Source organism: Panicum virgatum, chromosome 3N (genome assembly GCF_016808335.1).
Source record: "Panicum virgatum strain AP13 chromosome 3N, P.virgatum_v5, whole genome shotgun sequence".
NCBI classification, from domain to species: Eukaryota; Viridiplantae; Streptophyta; class Magnoliopsida; order Poales; family Poaceae; genus Panicum; species Panicum virgatum.
Genome location: NC_053147.1, coordinates 5,502,680 through 5,520,250, shown reverse-complemented (window position 1 = coordinate 5,520,250; position 17,571 = coordinate 5,502,680). Strand labels below are relative to the sequence as shown.

The window sequence follows — 17,571 nt, the reverse complement described above, 5'->3', positions numbered from 1 at the left end:
GCAATAAAGTTTATACTACATCAGCAATTTGAGTCACATAGCATAGTCATTATTATGAGAAAGGAGAGAGAGTTTCATGGGATGAAAATTTTATACCACGTCAGCAAATTTTATGTTTTGATCAATAGCCATAACCACATTATTACATGGGGATGACTGAAGAATACAAATGTGCCATCGTGCTTTCACTATGTTTGCACGTGCCAATTGAAAATCTTGATAGTTTAGGGAACAATAGAATATGCTATGTAAGAACTAACGTTTGAAATATTTTTCTCACTTCCTTCAAAAGTTCAAATAATCAAATCAATTAAAAGGATCGTTGTATGAATGCCTTTGATGTATATGAGGCAACAAGGATTTTGCATGTAGTTATTACGCAAAGCAAAACGTTAGCACTAGCCTTACTCTCTACATCCATCAATGTACAATGTATATTTCAATTAGGATGAGAAAGTCTAGAGAGTTATTTTTTATCTTTTTTTTTTATCTTGTAACGGTCTATTTTTAATTACTACGAAGTCAACTTTATCTTAGAAGCACTTCGAATGAACACTAATAAAGATACTCATAATTTGACTAGTTATTTATTAAACATGATAAATTTTACTTTCTTAAAAATAAGATTACAGTAGACATCAATACGTTGGAGCAGAGAGGTATCAGAGATAGAGAGCAGAGGCCAGAGCCCAGAGGCCATGGGGTGAGGAGGCCGGCCGACGATGAACAGAGCTAGCGCGATTATTCCGGGCGGACAGAAATGGAAGGCCCCGAGGTGCCCCTGTTGCTCTCGGTACGGTTAGGCCCCGGAAAGGGAAAGTCCCGCACTGACCCGAACCCCACCGGCAGCAGCCCTGTCCGCACCCAGCACGACTCCAACGACTCCCCGGGGCCCCGGCCGAATCCTTCCCGTCTCCCCCCTCCTCCGATCCCCGGAGACCTCCCGTATATATTGCATGTCCGTTGCCACCCCCCCCCCCCCCCCCCCCCCCCCCCCCCCGGAGCACGGCTAACTCTCCCTCTCCCTCCCTCCCTCGCCTTGATCGACACGGAAACGAACCGTACGAGTTCGGGGCAAGACATGGCCGGCGGCGGCGGCGACAAGACGCCGGCGGCCGCGGCGTTCAAGAACGTCCCGTGGCGGCCGAGGAGCGCCTCGCCGGGGCCCGCGGCGGGGCCGCGCAAGAAGGAGCTTGGGGCCGGCGACGGTCCTGGCCGCGCCGGCTCCAGCGCGCCGGCGGAGGAGCGGCGCCGGCTGCTTCCCGCGGAGGACGCCAAGAATGGCGGCGGCGGCGCCCTCGCCCGCCGCGCCTTGTTCGGCGGCGCGGCACCAACGCCGTCAGGGAAAGAAGAGGCAGTCGCTGCGTCGGCGTCGGCGAGCAGCAGTAGGGAGCGAGGAGACGAGTGGGCCAAGAAGGAGCGGATCCGCAAGGGAAAGATGGCGGCGCTGGAGGAGAGCCCGCCTCGGGGGAGCGCCTACGACGACGACGACGCACCGGCCTCGCCCCGGCCTGCCGGCAAGCTCATGGGCGACGCCATCCGGTCCCACGGGGGCTCCGCCGCGGCCCGCCGCTCCAAGATCACGCCGCGGCGCGGGTCGAAATCCAAGAAACGCAAGGACCGCGGCGCCGGCGGCCCCCCGTTCTGGTACGGCACGGGGAGGCACGGGCAGTCCACCTCGACGGCCGGCTCCGACCCCGACTACTCGTTCGACAAGATGGGCGCCGTCGTCAGCGACGAGCTCCGCGCCGCCCTCCGGAGCCTCGGCATCGGCGCCACCGCACCCCAGCCCAAGCGCGTCTACGGCAGGATGTTGTCCGGGTGCGACAGGAACACCCACCAATCGCGCCTGCAGATGTCGTCCAAGAGCTGGCGCGCCGAGGACGGCGACTACCCGATCTGCGCGTTCCTGACGGAGGCGGAGAAGGAGGCGGTGGAGGAGGGCGAGGGGCTGGAGGTGACGGCCTACGACCGCCACGGCGCGGAGCGCGAGATCAGGATCGGCTACCTGGGGAGCAACCGGAGCTACCGGCTCACCAAGAACTGGGGCAAGTTCCTGCGGGAGAACGACCTCGTCGTCGGGCGCACCAGCAAGGCCGGCAGGGCGCCCAAGGACGTCATGCTCGACCTGTGGCTGTTCCGCACGCCGGAAGGGAAGGTCGGGATGGTCATCATGCACTACCGCAAGGGTGAAGCTGCGCACGCCGACGCCGCCTTCGACGAGGAGGAACGGAGGACCAGGCCCAGGCTCGCGGGCAATGCCTCCACGCCGGAGGCTACTTCATCGCCGGAGCCGGACGGGGGCACGGGGGGCGACGACGCTGCTATGGAGGACGTTGCTGGTGGTGCGGACGAGAAGGGGCAGGACGGCGCCGGCGTGCAGGGCGATGCGGCGGGCGCGCCTTCCCCGTCGGGGCCAGACGGTGGTGGTGGCGCAAAGGCGGGCGACGCGGAGCAGGCTGGCGGTGCGCCGAGCGAGGTGGCGGCCGCGCCTTTGTCGCCGGGCGCTGATGGCACGAAGACAGAGGAGAAAGAGGCCGGCGGCGCACCGACGGAGGCGGCCGCACGCTCATCGTCGGAGGGCGTGATGGAGAAGAAGGGGACTGGCGCGGCGCCGGGCGATGCTGATGGTACGAAGACGGAGGAGAAAGAGGCCAGCTGTGCGGCACCGACAGAGGCGGCGGGCGCGCAATCGTCGTCGTCGGACACCGCCGGCGGTGAAGCAAAGGCGGCGGGCAAGGAGGCCGCGCCACCGCCACCGCCGGACGCCGGCGGCGCCAAGAATGATTACGGCCCTGCACCGCCCGTGGCAGCGGCCCCGTTGCGGTTCGGAGTTGGGCTCACTCAGCACGAGTTTTTAGCTGCACACGCGCTGGTGCTGTTGTCTCTTGGTTGAAGGGGCTTAAGGCTATGTGACTTCTACTCTTGTACTGCATGTCTAAAACCCAATAATGTCTGGGGTTGATGCTCCTGGTTTTTAGTTGGATTTTTAGAGCTTGATTTGTTTTGATTAGCATTTTTTAGGAGAATTTCAGTTAGCAGTTGGAAGAAGCCATTTTCAGTGGCTGCAAATGTTCAATGGAATATAGGTGATCGTGGGGGTATTTGACGGTTCAATCAGGGCCGAGTGTGTTTAGTTTAAGCTCCACTTACATGGTCTCGAAGGATTGATCAAGTGGATTCCTGTAACGAGGAAGATAAATCAACAATAGTTCCTGGAATATTTTACTGACAGCTATAAATATTGGATACGTATAGTTGCCTGTACGTTAATTTGTAGGAATCTATTTAATCGAGTTATGGACGAAGGCTGATTCGACTCATACGAGATGGACTAATTAAGACTTATCTGTTGATGACAGACAAAACTAAAAATTTAGGTTGAAATATTACGTGCTTTAGGAATATATATAGGTATAGATTTACCTGTCAGTCACAAACAAGACTAAAAATTAAGGTTGAAACATTACGTGTTTTTGGAAATATATAAGTATAGATTTTCTATCAATTCAAATGTAATAATGGGCAAGTGAAGTAATGGGCGCTCATGAGTTGCAAGAGGACATTTCAGTGGTCCTGCTGTTTATATCCGTAGAAGATCGTTTTTTTTTTTAGAAGAGAAGATTTTGGTTTTTGAACAGCACATATCTGCAGATCATTCCTTTGAGTTGGAGGTGGGGTGGGCCGCAGGGTGGAGGGGTTTGCTCGGTGGCGTTGGAATTGGATGAGAATGGGGAAGAGGTGTCTAGGCCTGAATGTCTTATTGGGCCGTGAGATGTCCGTTTCCAGTGTCTAGTCGAACACGCCACTCGCTGTGCTGCGGTGCTGCCTGTCTTCAGACAGCGTCGAGAACCTTACCATACCACGAGTGCCTTTCGCGCCTTGTAATTTATTTACTTGTTTTTGTTTGGCAATATAAGTTTATATAGAGGTTTGTAGTAGATGTATAAACAAATAGATATACATAAATAGAAATATGATACTTATTTTTGAAACAAAAAAAGCAAAAAAAATAGTAGCTGAAATCCGACGTCTCAATCTCGCCATCGAAGACGGTCGGGAGTGGTCCTCGGACATCTCCTCACTATGCAATGCGCGGCTATTATGCCCGACCTGCGGCACCGCGGCGTACCGGGGCGAGGCCGGGTCGCCCGCCGGTGATGGCATGAATTCGCCGCACCCGTCGAGGACGTGTCCGGCGGCCCGCCCAAACTCACAGCGTGGCTCTCCGGCCTAGTTTCACTACCATCGTTGCAGTAGAGCATACACCCATTCGGAGGCCATCAAAATTACCGGTCGAGAGTTCTAGATTCAGATATTTTGCAGTGACCGAATGGAGACCTGACGCGTGGACCATTCGTGTCTCAAGGCCTCAGAGATAACGATGGCACGGCCAGTCACTTGCACTGTCAATTTAGGATCGAATGGTGGGAATCTTTTTTACTAATGTGGCCGGTCTGCCCTTGCGCCGACCTTCGGGGCATTGACATATAGAAATTAGGGCCGTGATTAAATTTAAAAATTTTATCCCGAAAACGTCACATCGAATATTTGAGCACATGCATGGAATACTAAATAAAATCTATTTATAAAACTTTTTACACGGATATGATAGGTTGTAAATCGCGAGACGAATCTAATAAACCTACTTAATTTATGATTTGCAACAGTGATACTATAGTAACCGTTCACTAATTATGAGTTAATCATGAATTAAGTATGCTCATTAGATTCGTTTCGTGACTTACAACCCATCCGTGAAAAAGGTTTTGTAAATAGATTTTATTTAGTACTCCGAAATAGTAAGATTCTCTTTCATCCATAGCCAGACAGTAATTCTACAGTAACCGCCCACTAATTATGAGGTAATCATGAATTAAATATGCTTATTAGATTCGTCTCATGGTTTAGAACTCATCCATGTAAAAGGTTCTGTAAATAGATTTTATTTAATACTTCGAAATAGCAAGATTTTCTTTCATCCGTAGCCATACAGTGATACTACAGTAACCATTCACTAATTATGAATTAAATATACTTATTAGATTCATCTCGTGATTTACAATCCATGTATGTAAAAAATTTTATAAATAAATTTTATTTAGTACTTTGAAATAGTAAGATTGTTTTTCGTCCATAGCTATAAGATCGCCATCGGAGGGCCCGGGCTACGTGGCCTGTCTGGCCGCTCACCGCCCTCGGGGCTTTAACATATAAAAAAGTCGGCATTGGTTGCACGTTTCAAAGCAGAGTTGTACACTCTGACACTCTTTGACATATTTTAATCCAAATAAAAAGTTAGTAGTTGCCAATGCCACGTGCTCCTTCCCTTCAAAAATCACCACCTAATATCCATTACCCTGCTCCCACATGAGCCTCGAGCCCTCAGTCCTCACACATAACTAGTGATCAATATGTAATTGTTTATTTAATTAAGTAATTAGTGGATAAATTCACAAGGGAACTGTCGAAGGGGCCATTTGCCCCGAAAGGGCCACTTCCTGTCTGTTGGTAGAGTATAAATATGTACGGTCCCCTTTACATCAATCAATCAACATTACATCATTGTCTCTTCCACTTTTCACTTTAGGCCGTGTTTAGTTTGTGAGGTCTGTAAACGAAAAAAAAATTTACGTCGGAATCTTTCCATTTTGAAATAGTAAATGAAGTCTATTTATAAAACTTTTTGTATGGATGGGTTGTAAATCGCAAGACGAATCTAATGATGCTAATTAATTTATAATTAATCAATATTTAACAATTGGTTACTGTAGCATTACTGTTGCAAATCATAGATTAAGTAGACTCATTAGATTCGTCTCGCGATTTACAACCCAACCATGCAAAAAGTTTTGTAAATAGACTTTATTTAGTACTTCAAATTAGTAAGATTCCTTTTCACTTTAATGTGTTTATGATTTTTTCGTTTACCGGTGGAAACTAGACCCTTACAACAAAATGGAGGACGCCACTCATTGCCCTGACGGAGTCTGGTCCAGGGCGTTCACACGCCATGCACTCTGCAGTCTCATCAGTACTGTCATCCACATTTATCGGCTGGCTGCATTCATTATTTCATTCACTGTCTCAGCTGCCAAATGTACTACCTCGACACCGAAGGCCCAATGTTGAGAAAGACACTTTGACCCCTAATTGCTCTATTAAATAAAAATAATTGTCAAAACTAACTTCGAACTCTTGTGTTGGAAACTTAACGAGATCTTTGACCATATAATTAGAGAATGATTACTGTAGTATCACTGTAGCCAATCATCAATTTATTACCGTTATTAGATTTATCGCGAAAAATAACACCCGTCTCTGAAGAGATTTTACAAGTAGACTTTATTTAATACTTCATGCATATAAAATTTCTTTCTCGACTCCTATGTTCTAGGAATCTAGAACAGAAATCAAACAAGGCCCACGTGACACGAGCTAGCTTCCCTGTTCAGTTATTAAGACCGAGACCGGACAGTTTGTTCTGTGCCACTGAGTACCTTGACTTGAAGCAGGGCAGTGGTCAAGGGCGTTCACATGCTGTACACGGTCCATGTTGTGTTGGCTGGTTTCATTGATTATGAGTGCCTTGCGCACGTCTTGGCGCGCGTAATTTATTTATTTGATTTTATTTGGCAATATAAGTTTATATAGAAATTTGTAGTAGATGTATAGACAAATAGATATACATAGATAGAAATATGATATTTATTTTTGAAGCAAAAAAAGCAAAAAAAAGTAGCTGAAATCCGACGTCTCAATCTCGCCGTCGAAGGCGGTCGGGAGCGGTCCTCGAGCATCTCCTCACTATGCAATGCGCGGCTATCACGCCCGACCTGCGGCACCGCGGCGTACCGGAGCAAGGCCGGGTCGCCCGCCGGTGACGGCATGAACTCGCCGCACCCGTCGAAGACGTGTCCGGCGGCCCGCCCAAACTCGCCGCGTGGCTCTCCGGCCTAGTTTCACTGCCGTCGTTGCAGTAGAGCACACACCCATTCGGAGGCCACCAAAATTATCGGTCGAGAGTTCTAGATTCAGATATTTTGCAGTGACCGAATGGAGAGCCGACGCGTGGACCATTCGTGTCTCAAGGCCTCAGAGATAACGATGGCACGGCCAATCACTTGCACTGTCAATTTAGGATCGAATGGTGGGAATCTTTTTTACTGATGTGGCCGGTCTGCCCTTGCGCCGACCTTCGGGGCATTGACATATAGAAATTAGGGCCGTGATTAGATTTAAAAATTTTATCCCGAAAACGTCACATCGAATATTTGAGCACATACATGGAATACTAAATAAAATCTATTTATAAAACTTTTTACACGGATAGATTGTAAATTGCGAGACGAATCTAATGAGCCTACTTAATTTATAATTTGCAACAGTGATACTACAGTAACCGTTCACTAATTATGAGTTAATCATGAATTAAGTATGCTCATTAGATTCGTCTCATGACTTACAACCCATCCGTGAAAAAGGTTTTGTAAATAGATTTTATTTAGTACTCCGAAATAGCAAGATTCCCTTTCATCCGTAGCCAGACAGTAATTCTACAGTAACCGTCCACTAATTATGAGGTAATCATGAATTAAGTATGCTAATTAGATTCGTCTCATGGTTTAGAACCCATCCATGTAAAAGGTTTTGTAAATAGATTTTATTTAGTACTTTGAAATAGCAAGATTCTCTTTCATCCGTAGCCATACAGTGATACTACAGTAACCGTTCACTAATTATGAGTTAATCATGAATTAAGTATGTTTATTAGATTCATTTCGTGATTTACAACCCATCCATGTAAAAGATTTTGTAAATAGATTTTATTTAATACTTTAAAATAGTAAGATTCTCTTTCATCTGTAACCATCGGATTGCGATCGGAGGGACAAATTTTTCCGGCCTACGTGGCCTGTCTGGCCGCTCGCCGCCCCTCGGGCCTTTAAAATGAATTAAGTATGCTCATTAGATTCGTCTCATGACTTACAACCCATCCGTGAAAAAGGTTTTGTAAATAGATTTTATTTAGTACTCCGAAATAGCAAGATTCCCTTTCGTCCGTAGCCAGACAGTAATTCTACAGTAACCGTCCACTAATTATGAGGTAATCATGAATTAAGTATGCTAATTAGATTCGTCTCATGGTTTAGAACACATCCATGTAAAAGGTTTTGTAAATAGATTTTATTTAGTACTTTGAAATAGCAAGATTCTCTTTCATCCGTAGCCATACAGTGATACTACAGTAACCGTTCACTAATTATGAGTTAATCATGAATTAAGTATGTTTATTATATTCATCTCGTGATTTACAACACATCCATGTAAAAAATTTTGTAAATAGATTTTATTTAATACTCTAAAATAGTAAGATTCTCTTTCATCTATAACCATCGGATTGCGATCGGAGGGACAAATTTTTCCGGCCTACGTGGCCTGTCTGGCCGCTCGCCGCCCCTCGGGGCTTTAACATATAGAAATTGGTCTTCTCCTAATGTATTACTAGTATTAGTTTACTAATGACAGCACACATCAGCCTCTAACAACTGCTCCATGATTAAGTAATTTACGGAAAGAAAAGGACGTCTCGGTTGTGCACATTCATAATAACGATGACGACTCTGTTCGCTTGGCTTGTCAACCAACAGTATTTTTCTCTCATACCAAATCAGCACCAGTCAGACAGCCATCAACAAGCCAACAGTATTTTTCTCTCGTAACAAATCAGCATCAACTACCAGCCAAACGAACAAAGTTATCTCTACCATCAAGAGTATACTGTCATGTGGTGCGGAAATGCTACCAGGCATGTCGATGCGTCACCCCACTAAACATTCTTTAAAAGAAAATAGGTTTCGGAATATCTGACGCAATTGGTCAATAAGTACTCTGAAATGCTACCATACATGTCGATGGAGTAGTACGTATACAAAAACTTTAGAATTGGTCTTCATCAACAGCTATTCCATCTGGCAGATCTGAACCAGTAGCTTACAAAGAGAAATACTCTGAATCGATGTTCTTCTTAAGAAAAAGAAAGAATAACACGGACTTTTCACTACTTCAAGTTCCATTGGCTACTGCAGTTCTTCCAGAACAAAATAAAATTAGCACAAAATTGATGGGACACTGACGTCCTGCTTCCATAGATTCATAGATGCTGGCAATCCAGGAACCCACTGGACCGTTTGCTGAAACATCAACGAATACCCATGTCAACATCAAGTATGTCTCCTGCCTTCTATACGTGTGATAGACACAGAAAAATCCAGTGTTGTATCAAGACTTGGTCACTCTTTCAAAATCCACAGCATTATTATTCAACTGTCTCCATAACTGCATCCTGCAATTTGTTCTCTCTGGTTAGTTACACACCAAAAATGTCGACATCACTGCATGAAAGCCATCGTGCTGACCTTATCCTCAGTTTGTCACTCGTAAACGACGCCAACCACGGTCAGTTCATCTGAATGTTCAAGTGCAGAGCAGCCATCGTGAAGCGCCATGTCCTAGCTGTAAAGTAATAGGGGGACCCACCTTAGTATCTAGCTTTAATCCTGGTACCTTGTTTTGATTGAACTATTAAAGAAGCGTCACTCTCCACATGGACTTTTCTTGAGCTCTGATAGCAGCAAAGGTTGACTAGCAGTCTAGTACTAGCTGTTAGAGATTGCTGTATTGTCACCATCAGTGTGCAGAAGGAAAACTGAAACAATTTGGACCCTATAGCACTCTGAATTTGACCAGGAATAGTCTTTTGCTTTCAGGATTGAGACAAAAATTAGGTATCGCTCGAGATATAAAGTAGCTGTGCATTCATCGTCCAAAAGCCAACTCTGCAACAATGGCTCCTCCTCTTGCAACTCTCCTTGCTACTGCTTCCATCCTCTCTTTCTTTGCTCTGTTCCCAAAAGCTGCATCCCGTGACACTCTATCACCGGGTTCATCTCTCAGGGTTGAATCCTACCAAACCAACATCTTGCAATCATCAGATGGCACTTTCTCCTCTGGCTTCTATGAAGTCTATACCAACGCCTTCACATTTTCAATATGGTACTCAAAGGCAGCCAGCAGGACCATTGTCTGGAGCGCAAACCCTGACCGCCCTGTACATGCCAGGAGGTCGGCTATAACCTTGCAGAAGGATGGCAACATGGTCCTTACAGATTATGATGGAACAGTCATGTGGCAAGCTGATGGCAACTTCACAAATGTTCAACATGCTCATCTTTTGAACACTGGGAATCTCATCATCAAGGACTCAAGAGGTAACATTGTCTGGCAAAGTTTTGATTCACCAACAGACACTTTCCTACCAACACAACACATCACTGATACCACAAAGCTAGTCCCTACAACTCAATCGCATAGTCCTGGTAACTATATCTTCCGATTCAGTGACCAATCAGCACTTTCACTTATATATCATGTGCCTGAAGTTTCGGATATATACTGGCCAGACCCTGATCAAAGTCTCTACGAGGTTGGCCGAAACCAGTATAATAATACAAGGTTGGGAATCCTCAGTGAGAGTGGGATGCTTGCATCGAGCGATTTTGCAGATGGCCAACCACTTGTAGCCTCTGATGAAGGGCCAAGCATCAAGAGAAGGTTAACTCTTGATCCCGATGGTAATCTCCGTCTGTATAGCCTGAATGATTCAGATGGGTCATGGTCAGTTTCAATGGTAGCAATGTCCCGACCTTGCAATATTCATGGTTTGTGTGGTCCTAGTGGAATCTGCCATTACTCACCTAAACCTACATGTTCATGCCCACCAGGTTATGTGATGAGAAACCCAGGTAACTGGACTGAAGGTTGTATGGCTAGCGTTAACATAACATGTGATCATTATGACAAAAAATCTGTGAAGTTTGTAAAACTCCCAAACACGGATTTTTGGGGGTCAGATCAGAAACATCGTCTGTCAGTTTCTTTTCATACTTGTAGGAATATTTGCATCAGTGACTGCACCTGTAAAGGCTTTCAATATAAGGAAGGTACAGGATCGTGCTATCCAAAAGCTTATCTTTTCAGTGGAAGAACTTACCCAACAAAGGATGTAAGGACTATATATCTCAAGCTTCCAATAAGTGTGAGTGTTTCAGATGTTATTCCACATTCCACTGTGTTTGATTCTGTGCTACGCCATCTGGACTGTGATCAGATGAACAAAAGCATCAGAGAACCATTTCCAGATGTGCACAAGACTGGTGGAGGAGAATCAAAGTGGTTTTACTTCTATGGGTTCATAGCTGCATTTTTTGTTGTTGAAGTTTCCTTTATTTCGTTTGCATGGTTCTTTGTTTTGAGAAGAGAGCTTAGGCCATCAGAACTATGGGCAGCTGAGGAAGGTTACAAAGTAATGACTAGTAATTTTCGAAGGTATAGTTACCGAGAACTTGTCAAGGCAACTCGAAAGTTTAAAGTTGAGCTAGGAAAGGGAGGCTCAGGGACTGTATACAAAGGTGCCCTTGAAGATGATAGGCAAGTGGCTGTGAAGAAGCTGGAAAATGTAAAGCAAGGCAAGGAAGAGTTTCAAGCTGAGCTAAGTGTAATTGGGAGGATCAATCACATGAATCTTGTGAGGATATGGGGCTTTTGTTCAGAAGGATCTCATAGGTTGTTGGTTTCTGAATATGTTGAGAATGGATCACTGGCTAACATTTTGTTCAATGACAAAAACAACATCTTTTTGGATTGGAAGGGACGGTTTAATATCGCGTTAGGCGTTGCAAAAGGGTTAGCCTATCTTCACCATGAGTGCTTAGAGTGGGTCATCCATTGTGATGTGAAACCTGAGAACATACTGTTAGATGAAAATTTGGAGCCTAAGATCACTGACTTTGGGTTGGCAAAATTACTAAACAGAGGTGAGTCAAACCAGAACGTTTCCCATGTTAGAGGAACATTAGGTTACATTGCTCCTGAATGGGTATCTGGTCTCCCCATCACAGCAAAAGTTGATGTATACAGCTACGGAGTTGTGCTCCTTGAGCTTTTATCAGGTACCAGAGTTTCAGAGTTGGTTGAAGGTTCAGAGGAGGTTCATAATATGCTTAGGAAGCTTGTCAGGATGCTTTCTGAAAAACTGGAAGGGGAAGAAGAATCGTGGATTGATGAGTTTGTGGATTCGAAATTGGACCAGCCAGTCAACTACGTGCAAGCAAGAACACTAATCAAATTGGCAGTGTCCTGCTTGGAGGAAGACAGAAGCAAGAGACCAACCATGGAATATATAGCAAAGACCCTCCTGGAAGCTGATGATTGAATGGCCGAATGGACTATATGTGTATTTCCTGCTTGGACAGAGATAGAAGCAATAGACCAACTCCATATCAGCTGATCAAGCTGATAATAAGTTGTGTATAATATATTTCTTAGACAATATTTCCGGCTTTTACACTAAAATAAGTAACCTGTACAGAGTATTTTTGGTTTGTCAGATGAATATGTGATATGTATTAGAAGTCAGTGATAATCATGGAACCAGTGGCGAAACTAGTACCGCCATGGATGAAGCCAGGTAGGCGTGCGTTCTTATCTGAATAGCTGCTGTTCGCTCTCACAGTTGTGAAAAGGGTGTGTTCCTCAAAGGCTCAAACTAGTTTGAAGTTGCATTTTCTCCTTTGGTGATATCTAGTAGTCTGTTACCAGCACAGACTTGTACCAGTAATTTAAGTTTCCTTTAAGACAGATACTAGTGTCTCAGTTCGATGACTTTGCTGTTACAGGTGTTGGTCCTGAAATGCTGATCTGCTCCTGACAAATGTTAGAAATCGAATACAGTATGCTGATTTGTGAGCATATTGGGTCGTCCATTGTCCTGGTAAACATGGAAGGTAAATGTTCTTACCATAGATGGAGACAAGGAGGAAAACTGGCGGTCACCGTCTCCTGCTGCTGCGGCGGCGGCACGTGGTGCCCGACGAAAGCGCAGCCAGCGTCCGTCAGGCTGATACGGTACCTTTGCTTCGCCCGCCGTCCCCAGCCGCGTCCTGTGCGGCTGCGCCTGAGCCCCGCGAGCCACGTTGCCCTCGCATCACCCATTCGCACTCTACTGCCCCGCCGCCATCCGGAGTCGGGGCTTCTTCACCACCCCGCCCCCAGATCCGTGCCGCAGCCGCGGGTGACGCGACGGCGTCCGAGCGTCCCCTTGGCGCGCTATAGTTGTGTGTCTATAACTTAATTTTAATTGTGTAATGGAAATGTGCGTATCTAAGTTAAATAGTAGGCGCATGTAGTATGTACACATAAAATTATTATGTCTCATTACAGCTAGTGTATGCAATGTGTTCAGCTATGCAAATAGTTAGATATACGATATACGACTACCATACTGATGGTTTGACAAACATTAGTTTATATATAAATACTCTATTTTCTAATTTTGATTGGCAAGATCAAAGTTCTGGCGCTGCCACTGCTTCGTCGAGTTTTGGTTGCTAGGTAGTGTCCGGTGGTAAGGCCGGGAAAGCTGAAATAAAGCATTTATGGTATCAGTCAAGAAATTAAGAAGGAAATCTTGTGTATGTTATTGTGTAGTTTGCTAGTGTAAAGTAATATACCTGACTAAATGCTGATCTTGTCATTTCTTAGGGCTCTTTGAGCTTCTAGAGGAACTGATCTTTTCTGCAGGTGATGCCGCTGTTCGCTGCACGTTGCTGGTGATTTATGGAGTAGAATGTGTCAGTAGTATAAAATTCAAAATTCTGAATGTTGATAACTATAGTTTTACTTCTTAGTGCTGATCGGTGATTTGTTTGCGTACTATTAATTGATAAAGGGTTAATATAATTTATCATGTATATGTTGGTGACGTATCAATTAAACACATAAAATAAACTGACTGCATAAAACCTTTTTTTTCAGAGTTTTAAATTTAGAATGTTCTAAATAATGTCGGAATTTTCAGGATGTAATAGCATGACCAATCTATATATCGAATGGACCAACTATGTAACATAATAAAACATAAGCTATGGAAATCAGGGCAACCAAAGCTGTGGTCACCATGAATGGATCCTTGAATCTTATTATCTGTAGATGCAGTTAGCTTCTTTGAGAACAATGATATAGGAGCTCTTAATAACTTAAAACCATAGGATCTCTCAATAGTATGCAAACATAAAGTCATTTACAAGCTCTCAATATTAATATGTCATAGATCTAAAAAAAACCAAGTCTGAATCATATTATTTTCATATCATAAGCTATGTTAATGGTGCTAATATAGATCATGCATTAAGTAGAATCTAGCAAGTCAAAGATTTTGCAGATATGATCCAGTTAGTATGGTTGAGACCAATATGAGTTTGTTTTTGCATAGTCAGTAGGAGGCATTACTTTTTTTTCTAATATTTATAAGGGCTGGTTGTGTATGTGCATTTGTTAAGTATATAGACACTCTAGTTTGATACTAACAATTGTTAGTGGCTATCCTTGTATGTCAAATGCATACATTAAATTTAATCCTAAGAATAGAAGTAATTGTAAAATATATAAGCAAGAACTAATATAGTTGTAAATTATATAGTACCTTTGCCTGTTAAGATTTGTTTGTTGAGCTATCTCTTGGTCAAGAGTTGTTTCAGAATATGGTTCTTCTCCATTCTAGTAAATTATTAATACAGGGATCAAATTTTTTTTGTTGCCAAATTTAGGTGTTAGAACAACTAAAATTTGATGCTGTTCTAATACAATTATGTAGATGCATACCTTTTCTTCATCTCTTTCTGAAATGTGCAGTCTTTTCTTTGCTGACTTTGCTTCGATTGATGGTGTAGGATCACTGGTTAAAGTTTTATGTTCAGATTAATGCAACTTGTCAATAACAGAAAATTTATATAATTTATATATAAAGTGTGAAAATATGGAGAAAGTTCTGAACTTACATGATACTGTCATCTCCTTTGCTGTTTTTAGGAATCTCTATGTTTTTTGGTGGAGTTTGCAGGAGGATCTGGTCTAGTGGTAGTATTTTGGTTGGAGTTTCATGGAGAGGATTTTGTGAACTACCAGGAGGAATGTATGATGGAGAAGTACTTGCACTAGGCTGGGCAGATAACTGGTTATGTTCATTTGACAGTTGAGCTTGATTTGGACCGTGGAATGGTAGAGCACGTTGTTTCCCATAATTGTGCAATATGCTGTTGATTTGGTAGGATTTCTTTGGTTTACTGAAGCTAGATTCTGCCATTGCGACAGAGAAGGTGAATTTTGAGGATACAATGGCAGCAATATCAGGAGGAATGTTGTCTCTATTTCTTATTGATCTCATCAAAGTTTCAACTAGTTTGCCAACTATGGATTGAGCAACAGCAGCGAAGGCAATCATCTCTGATTCTTCAGTTCCATCGGAAGCAAAAAATGGCAGCTTGTATCTAATTGCAATTGTATTTTAGTGTGGTACCAATAAATATGTATGTGTCTATATAGTAGCTATTAAAATAAGTAATAACATGTTGCTGTTCGAGAGGGAGAGGAAATATTAATTGTAATTGGAATGAAAAAGCATGCAATGACATGTGTAAACTTACTTGTATGTGTACATGTCCAATATGTTACATTTTGGACACCTATAAGATGAACCTTCTGGTAAGCATGACTTTTTGCATAAGTTGCAAGCTGGGTACCACCAATTTTGTGTTTCAACTAAACGGACAATTGTAACAGTGCATCGGCATCCAGTTGCCTGCATAAGCAATTGGTTGATATTAGATTTAACTTTCAGTTTAAACAATGGAGTTCGGAGGTAAATATTTCTTGCTGGAATTGTATATTAGAATATATATTACCGGAAACACGTATGGGTCTATAGCTTCCATTTCCTGTAGCGTGAGAAAATCAGGTACAGGTGGAGGTTCTGGTAGGCTTTGTTCAGCAATTGGAATGCCGGATCTTTTAATCTTGTAAGATTGTCCATGTGTTCTACAGCAGTATAGTGTACAGATAGAGTTTGAAGTAAGTAAATATGGAACAATGTGATAAGTTGATATATATATATGTGCAGGGAAAGTAATATATTTTTTTATACCTGTTTAGTAGGCTTGCTGCTTCTGGTATGTCAGGATTGATATACAAATGGCATGCAGAGTACCCACTAACATAAAAATTTTCTACAGGGATAATATTTTTGGCAATGTTATTTAGTAATACAAATACTATGTCGACAAATATGTTTAATAAATATTATAGGATTGGAGAATGACATACCTTGATAGTATTTCACTAGACATCCTGTGAATAGCACTATAGCTGGTCTGTCTTCCATATTTGGATCTTCAGGGAGATTAAATTGTGTTGCTTTTGAACCCCAAATTGCCATTTTTATCTCTTGGCCCCTGATGACAATATGTTAGTTTTTTGTTTTCTTTAATGTGGAATATGTACGAAATTAACAATGCCATATTTTTTGTTCGATGAGTTGCTTACCATCCATCTGTCAACCTGATGTCACATCGTAGGGAAGGATTAGGCTGATTGGAGAAGGGAATCCACTCTGGTTCATTGATTTCTGTTATAATGCCAAGGATATCTGCCAATAGAAAATCAGTCAAAATTAGAGTTGGCATATAAATGTATCTTATAAAGTAGAGCGTATAATTTAGTATAGACACTAACCATGGAATTTTTTGGTGTCATTGATGAATTCTGGGAGTTTTTCAAAAGAGTCAGGTTGTAGATATACTTAGGCCCAGTTATTTGCTCGGTTGCTGCACTAATTTTGGTATGGCAGGTGAATTCTAGCATATAGGGACCTGGGATAGATTTGAAATTTTTTTTTGCATTGCAAACTTTGAAGCGAGCTATAACATAGGTTCTGTCCACTTGTATCATAGGTCCTAGCTTGTCTGCTTCTTTTGCAGGTATCTCAGCGTACATGGTATTTCCCTGTAAGTGAGCACAAAAAAAATATAGTGGTATTAGTTCTAGGTGTTGTATGAAATTCAAGATTATTATTATTCTGCTTATTCCATCTTCGTAATGATGAGCTATCCATGAAAACATACATATTTTCAAATATCTTTTCTAGAAAGAGATAGTTTTGGAAGTGTCACCATAATATCAAACAGAATCTTAGAGGGACATCCTCATAAGACAACTCTGGCATCACAATGTGTCTATGTGTCACAAAAAATGGATCTGAAAGGTCCATATTTTGTTAAAGTTTGCTTAAAGCAAATTATGTTGCTCAATTATTGCAAATAGGAAGAATCACCTACAGATTTCTGAAATTTGAAACAAAGAACAGTTCAAGAAATTTTCTTATAACAGAAAAGTAAAGCTCTAGTTTTGGTTTCTGAAGGATTTTGTTTAATGAACAATACACAAACCAAATATTTTGTTACACAGTATAATTGGAAATGGCCTGTAACAATTTTTTTTCCTTAAATGAAGTGCATTTGCACATCCAGAAAGGTATATGATGACTCCATCCTAAAAAAAATAGATTAATTACCATAATAGCATATGGAGGATAGCTTAGCATGGTATCAGCTAGTTCAGATGAATGGAGGCACTAGAAGGTGATCTGGAATGATGGAATGTATAATGGTGCAGCTGATT

The 17,571-nt window shown here is 43.0% G+C and overlaps 2 protein-coding genes across 3 annotated transcripts; one reads left to right on the top strand and one right to left on the bottom strand.

Moving 5' to 3' along the window:
• Window positions 1–9,492: 9,492 nt before the first annotated feature.
• On the top strand, window positions 9,493–12,723 carry LOC120663894 (putative receptor protein kinase ZmPK1). The gene has a single exon (XM_039942835.1). It carries the CDS (start codon window positions 9,848–9,850, stop codon window positions 12,272–12,274), a length of 2,427 nt encoding a protein of 808 aa, XP_039798769.1. The 5' UTR covers window positions 9,493–9,847; the 3' UTR covers window positions 12,275–12,723.
• A 665-nt stretch (window positions 12,724–13,388) lies between these two features.
• Window positions 13,389–16,918, bottom strand: LOC120663892. Of its 2 annotated transcripts, none has more exons than XR_005670644.1 (10): window positions 16,627–16,918; window positions 16,438–16,540; window positions 16,219–16,346; window positions 16,040–16,121; window positions 15,801–15,933; window positions 15,543–15,697; window positions 14,898–15,386; window positions 14,722–14,794; window positions 13,572–14,616; window positions 13,389–13,480 (listed from the first exon to the last, which is right to left on the bottom strand). XR_005670644.1 is itself a non-coding variant. In XM_039942834.1 (10 exons), the coding sequence occupies exons 3-9, from the start codon at window positions 16,328–16,330 to the stop codon at window positions 13,617–13,619; spliced, it is 1,095 nt and encodes a 364-aa protein (XP_039798768.1). In that variant the 5' UTR covers window positions 16,331–16,346; window positions 16,438–16,540; window positions 16,627–16,918; the 3' UTR covers window positions 13,389–13,480; window positions 13,572–13,616. The 2 variants fall into 2 exon arrangements, 1 of the variants encoding a protein (XP_039798768.1); XM_039942834.1 differs by having other exon boundaries at window positions 13,572–13,667.
• Between the last annotated feature and the right edge of the window lie 653 nt (window positions 16,919–17,571).

Coding starts and splice junctions, on each gene's coding strand:
- LOC120663894 (XM_039942835.1), top strand. CDS start 9,848: ATGGCTCCTCCTCTTGCAACTCTCCTTGCTACTGCTTCCATCCTCTCT.
- LOC120663892 (XM_039942834.1), bottom strand. CDS start 16,330: ATGGCAATTTGGGGTTCAAAAGCAACACAATTTAATCTCCCTGAAGAT. Junction 15,698..15,800: donor TAGACCCATACGTGTTTCCG/GTAATATATATT, acceptor TTGCTTATGCAG/GCAACTGGATGCCGATGCAC. Junction 15,387..15,542: donor TTGGACATGTACACATACAA/GTAAGTTTACAC, acceptor AATTGCAATTAG/ATACAAGCTGCCATTTTTTG.